The sequence below is a fragment of the Silene latifolia genome, chromosome Y, assembly GCF_048544455.1.
Source record: "Silene latifolia isolate original U9 population chromosome Y, ASM4854445v1, whole genome shotgun sequence".
In the NCBI taxonomy this organism is placed as follows: Eukaryota; Viridiplantae; Streptophyta; class Magnoliopsida; order Caryophyllales; family Caryophyllaceae; genus Silene; species Silene latifolia.
Window position 1 is genome coordinate 38,259,542 of NC_133538.1, and position 7,104 is coordinate 38,266,645.

At 36.4% G+C, this 7,104-nt stretch overlaps 1 protein-coding gene across 1 annotated transcript; it reads left to right on the forward strand.

Annotated features, from left to right (window-relative positions):
• Window positions 1–3,028: 3,028 nt before the first annotated feature.
• LOC141627880 (uncharacterized) lies at window positions 3,029–5,862 on the forward strand. Its single transcript, XM_074441086.1, has 4 exons — window positions 3,029–3,645; window positions 3,743–4,261; window positions 4,430–4,541; window positions 4,666–5,862. Exons 1-4 carry the CDS (start codon window positions 3,029–3,031, stop codon window positions 5,860–5,862), a joined length of 2,445 nt encoding a protein of 814 aa, XP_074297187.1.
• Window positions 5,863–7,104: the final 1,242 nt, after the last annotated feature.

Genomic DNA, 7,104 nt, shown 5'->3' on the forward strand with positions numbered 1-7,104 from the left:
TAATAATAATAATGATATTATAATCATAATAATAATGATCTGATAATGATGATAATGATAATGATAATGATAATGATAATATAATAATTATAATTATAATGATAATGATAATGATAATGATAATGATAATATAATAATAATAATAATAATAATAATAATAATAATAATAATAATAATAATAATAATAATAATGATAATGATATTAATAATGATAATAATAATAATGATAATAATGATATGATAATAATGATAATAATAATAATAATAATGATAATGATAATGATAATATGACAATGATAATGATAATAATAATAATAATAATAATAATAATAATAATAATAATAAAAATAATAATAATAATAATAATAATAATAATAATAATAATAATAATAATAATAATAATAATAATAATAATAATAATAATAATAATATAATTATAATAATAATAATAATATGATGATAATGATAATGACAATAATAATGATGATAATGATAATGATAATATAATAATAATAATAATAATAATAATAATAATAATAATAATAATAATAATAATAATAATGATAATGATAATAATAATAATAATGATATTATAATCATAATAATAATGATAATGATGATAATGATAATGATAATGATAATGATAATATAATAATTATAATTATGATGATAATGATAATGATAATGATAATGATAATATAATAATAATAATAATAATAATAATAATAATAATAATAATAATAATAATAATAATAATGATAATGATATTAATAATGATAATAATAATAATGATAATAATGATATGATAATAATGATAATAATAATAATAATAATGATAATGATAATGATAATATGACAATGATAATGATAATAATAATAATAATAATAATAATAATAATAATAAAAATAATAATAATAATAATAATAATAATAATAATAATAATAATAATAATAATAATAATAATAATAATATGATGATAATGATAATGACAATAATAATGATGATAATGATAATAATAATAATAATAATAATAATAATAATAATAATAATAATAATAATAAAAAAAAACCGTTTAGAGAGAAGAACTTTCTCTCTCTAAAACTAACTCTCTGAAATTCCCCGCCATTTTTGCTCTTTTCGAGCTTCTGATTCCTTCCCCATGGCTCGCGGCCGAGGTCGACCACCAAAAGGGAGGCCTCCATTGGATTCTCCATCGTTTTCCGCAGCTCAAGGTACTTCTTTCGTCCCTAATTCTTCTGCTTCGGAACTGCCCAATGGTGATTTGATTTCTTCACCACGTCAACCTGTGATGTTGAATGATTATCTCGTTGATGCCATTCGAACAAGTCCTAAGAGTAGTTCTACTGCGCCTAGAATCGTCATTCCCTCTAATTTGGATAAATCTGCGCCTAATTGTGAAAACCCTATCGCCATTAACGCCTCTGTTTCTGAAAATGTTGAGGTCACTGCTTCTGGTGAAACCCCTGTGTTGGCGTCTTCCTCTGATACTCTGGAGACCCCTTCATCAGCTACTCCGGAGGTTTCTGTCCCAATCATCTCAGAATCAATAGGGCAACAAAAGGTTAAACCCACATGGTCTGAAATCGCTAAACCTAAGAATCCCGTTGGCATGAGTTTATTCATGCATCATGAGAGTAAGCATGCCTCTGAAATTGATGTGGGTCTTGATGACATAGCTGATGAACTGAAGTTTTGGCAATTTACTCTAATGGGTCATTTAATTGGTTCTAAACCTACTCTTACTCAGGTTTCTGACTTTGTCTCTAAGCATTGGGCTTCAATTGCTTCCCCCGTAGTTCAATACTACAAAAAAGGATGGTTTAGTTTCAGATTCACATCTGAAGCTGAAATGAATATGGTGTTGCAGAAAGGTCCTTGGAAACTTGGATCCTCCTCCTTAATTTTGAAGCAATGGTCTCCCTCCTTCTCCTTTGAGATGGAAAGGGTCTCATGGGTTCCTGTCTGGGTTTTGTTTCATGACCTAGACCCATATCTTTGGTCTAGCACTGTGCTGAGTAAAATGGCTAGCAAAATAGGGAAGCCATTGTTTGCAGATGTTCCTACTACTTGTAAAGCTAAGCTTTCTTTTGCTAGGGTTTTGATTGAGGTGGATATCTCTTCCTCTCTACCAGTGGAAATCTCTTTGAACACCCCATTTGGTCCTTCCACCCAAAGGATTGAATATGAATGGCTCCCTTTCTATTGCTCTGAATGTGGGAAGATGGGGCATAAATCCAACTCCTGTAAGAAAACTAGAAAGAAAACTACTGGAAAAATTTCCTCTTCTGCTGTGCTAGGTGGTACCTCAGTTTCCCAGAAGAATATTCCTTCTCATTTGAGCCAAGGCCTCCCCTTGGACTCTGGGACTGGTTCTTCTTCTCTGGATTCTGGAATGCACTCTGGAAGCACTCAGAAGGTGAGTATGGACCCTCAAATAGCCTTGAAGAGAGGGAGTTCATCTCCACCTATTTCAGTGACTAACTCTTTTACTCCTATAGCACCTGTGGCTGACTCTGAGCCTCTTCCTCCTCTTCCTTCTGAGGAGGATCTTGTTCAGTATGTCCAGGAACCTACCTCTGTGTTGGTTCCTGACATTCTGACTTCTTGTTTGCTAGGTGATACCTCAGACTCACAGAAGCTGTATTCTGATTCAGCTAGTCTGGTGCATAGCTCAGAATGCTTGCTGCTAGGCTCCTCCCACCAGACTTCTGTATCTGAATCTCCTTCTCTGAATACTGAAATGCACTCAGAATGCAACACGAAGGATGAAGTTGTTTCCCCTCAAATAGCCTTGAAGAGAGGAGATCTAACTAAGTCTTCTTCCCTGGATAACAGTTTGGATGTTCCTCATTATAGCTCTGATGCTTTAGGTCTTGAGGAGACTGCCTCAGCAGGCACTCAGATACTCCATCTGGGTTTTACTCCTCCAGACACTGGAGCTTTGCCCCCACACACTTTGTTGGTTGAGAGCATAGAGGATAATCACCCTTTTGATACAGGTGGTCAATGAAAGTATCATCTTGGAATATTAGGGGGTGTAATGACCCTTTAAAGTTACAGGAAATTAAGGATTTTCTTTGGGTTAATAAGTTGGATATTCTGGGTGTTTTGGAAACAAAAATTAAACACAGAAACTATGGTAGGATTATTTCTTCTTACTTTAGTAACTTGGGCTCTTGTTGCAATCTGGACCCCCATTCTAATGGCCGAATCCTGTTGCTTTGGAATCTCTCTACTGTGGTAGTCACTCCTCTTTATGTTCACCCTCAGTTTATTCACTGTGAGGTGTTCCATAATGCAACTTGTCAAGTATTTCATATCACCTTTGTCTATGCTAGTAATGATGCTAGGGAGAGATATGGTCTTTGGTCTCATCTCATAAATCTTAAGCCCCTGGTGACTAAATGGTTAATTCTGGGGGATTTCAATGTTATTAGGGACATCTCTGAGAAAATTGGTGGCACTCTTCCTGATCTTGCTGATATTATGGATTTTAATTCTTGCCTTTATCAATGTGAGGTGGAGGATCTTACTAGCTCAGGCTGTGCTTTCTCTTGGAATAATAAGCATCTCCCTGAATCAAGGGTTTGGACTAAACTTGATCGAGCTCTGGCTAATATTCAGTGGCTTACTCATTTCCCTGCTACTTCGCCCATTTCCACAACCTGGAGTTTCTGATCATTCTCCAGTGGTGGTTACCATTTTTGAGGATCCTTGCAGGAAATCAAGGTTTAGTTTTCTTAACTGTTGGCTTGATCATTCTGACTATGATAATATTGTGCATGAGGCCTGGAATGTTCCAGTTTATGGCTCTTCCACCTATAAGCTGTTTGCTAGACTGAAGAATGTTAGGAAGAGTTTAAGATTACTACATAAAGAGTACTTTACTAGCATCTCTATTAAGGTTCAGGGTTTGAAACAAGATCTAAAAAATTGTCAGCTGGCTATGCAAGCTGATACTTTTTCTTCTGAGCTCATTTTTAAAGAAAAAGAGCTCTTGTCTCTTTACTGCAAATTCAAGCATATTGAGAGGACAATTGTTCAGCAACAAGCTAAGGTTCAAAATCTCATTCATGATGACTGTTCTTCTAAATACTTCTATGCTAAGATTCAGGAAAGAACGCACCAACAAATTATTGGTCAGATCAAGGATAGACATGGTGCTGATAGGGTTGGTCTGGATAGTGTTGCAGAAGGTTTTGTTGATTACTATAAGAGTCTTCTGGGGGCAAGCTCTCTGTTTCTCCCTTAGATAATGGTTTTATTCGGATGAGCCCTCTTTTCCAAGTGATCTGCGATGCTTTGATTCTTCCTATCACTAAAGAAGAAATTAAAGCCGCACTTTTTACTATTGGTTCGATAAAAGTCCTGCCCCGATGGATTTTCCTCTGCTTTCTTTAAGCACAGTTGGCCTCTTATTGAGGAGTCTTACTGTAAAGCTGTCCTCTCCTTCTTTTCTACTGGTAGAATGAGCAAGCAAGCTAATTCTACCTTGATTGCCCTAATTCCTAAGAAGAAGGTTAGCTCCACAGTCATGGATTTTCGTCCTATTTCTGCTTTGTACTACCTTTTACAAGACCATTTCTAAAATTATATCTACTAGGCTCAGCACTGTGCTCCCTCACTTAATTGGTCCTGAGCAGGCTGCATTTGTTAAAGGAAGGAGCATTCATGAAAATATCATGTTGTCCCAATCTTTAGTTAAAGGTTATGGTCGCAAGTACCTCACTCCTAGATGCTTGATTAAGGTGGATATTAGGAAGGCTTTTGATTCTCTTCAGTGGTCTTTTGTTGAAAATATGTTGCTTGCTCTCAAATTTCCTCCTCAGTTTATTAGTTGGATTATGGGGTGCCTCACCAGCTCCTGGTTTTCACTTAAGCTCAATGGTTCTGTCCATGGTTTCTTTCAAGGGAAAAGTGGAATTAGGCAAGGAGACCCTCTCTCCCCTTATATTTTTGTTCTTAGCATGGAGATTCTCTCTAGATACTTGAGATGTCTCAATTCCCTTCCTCAAGTATCTCTTCATCCTAAGTGTTCTAAAATGAAACTCACCCACTTAATCTTTGCTGATGATCTTATGATCTTTATTAGAGGGGATGTGCCTTCTGTGCAGGCTGTTTCTCAAACCCTTGGCCTCTTTTCTAGCTGGTCTGGGCTTCATGCTAATGTGGATAAAACTGAAATTTATTTTGGTGGTGTCTCTCCTAGCATTAAGTCCCAGATTCTTCTTACCTCTGGATTCTCTGAGGGATCTTTCCCTTTTAGGTATTTAGGGTTGCCCCTTAATACAGCTCGTACCACTGTGGATATGTATGGTATCCTTGTCAACAAGATTCAGGCTTCCATTCAACACTGGTCTTCAAAAATGCTTTCTTATGCTGGTAGAATTCAGCTCCTCAACAGTGTTGTCTTTGGCATTGAGAACTTTTGGTGTGCCAGTGTCTTGCTCCCCAAAAGTGTGCTTAAAACTATCAACAAGCTATGCAAGGATTTCTTCTGGAATATCAAAGCCACTGATAGGAAGATGATTGTAAAGAGTTGGTCTAGTGTTTGTGCTCCAGCTAATGAAGGAGGCTTTGGGGCTAAAGAACTCCTCTCCTGGAATAAAGCGCTTATATCCAAATGGTTGTGGTTATTAGATCAGGCTCCCCAGGGACTATGGAGCATCGGCACTCGAATACCATCTCTCCCACATTTGCTCTATCTCGGGATGTTCTTTGTTCGGGACAGATATAGTGAGAGCTTCCGGAGTATCATTAGTGTTAAAAATGAATTATTGACTATCACCGGCTCTCCTGTTCTTTGCAAGAGCTCTCCCCGCATTTGGTGCTCGTGCTAAGTTTCGTTCTTTGCAGACTTACAACTGGTTTAGACCGTGTCATCCTACTGTCTCCTGGTTTAAAGGACTTTCTCATAAGGTGGTAATCCCTAGGCACCGTATCATTACTTCCCTCGCTTGTCAGCAGAAGCTAGCAACTGTGGACAAATTGATTCTTAGGGGATTCATCACTCCCAATCGTTGTGCTCTCTGCAAACAGGATAGTGAAACTCATGATCACCTATTCTTTGCCTGTCCATTCTCTCAACAGCTTTGGCATGAGCTCATGGCCTGGGCTCGTGTTCCTAACAGGAGTAATGCTTATCACACTGAGTTGAGTTGGTGTCTGCATAGGCATTCTAGGCGGCATTGGAAGCACGCTTGGTTCCTAAGTTGTTTTACTTGTGCTATCTACATTATTTGGAAGGAGCGTAATTGCAGGATCTTTAGCATTCATGAACACACCGTTCATCAGCTGCTTACTCATGCCAAGCTTCTCATTTCTGTGTCTTTATTGTATAGGTCTTCTTCCTTATGTTCTTCTCGTTTTCTTAGTTCTTTGCACTCTTGCTAGCCTTTCCTTTTAGGCTATAGGGGCTATTCTTTGTAAGATCTTATCCTTTTCTTTTTCCTCACCTTGAGGATGAATAAAAGGATTTTACCTTCTTGCAAAAAAAAAAAAAAAAAAAAAAAAAAAAAAAAAAAAAAAAAAAAAAAAAAAAAAAATAATAATAATAATAATAATAATAATAATAATAATAATAATAATAATGAGTGGCATCTCATTGGCGACCTTTTTTGTTCCGCCGTTGAAGAGTTCTTTAGAAAAGGCAAGATGATGAGGAAGGTCAACACTACCCTAATTGCTCTGATTCCCAAGAAAACCGTGCCCTCCACGGTTCTTGATTTTCGGCCTATTTCCTGCTGCTCGGTTGTTTACAAGACGATAAGTAAAATCCTTGCTCGCCGTCTCAAACATTTGCTCCCCGACATCATTGGCAATGAACAGCCGCTTTCATAAAGGGGCGAAATATTTTTGAAAACATAATGATGACCCAAAATTTGATCAAGAATTACAATCAGGGAGCCACTCCCCCAAGATGCCTTATTAAGGTCGATATCCGCAAAGCTTTCGATACTATCCAATGGAATTTCATCTCTTCCATGCTCAAGGGCCTGAATTTCCGGATAGGTTTATCGCTTGGGTCATGGGTCATATCTCTTCCACTTGGTATTCTTTGAAAATCAATGGCACTACTAGTG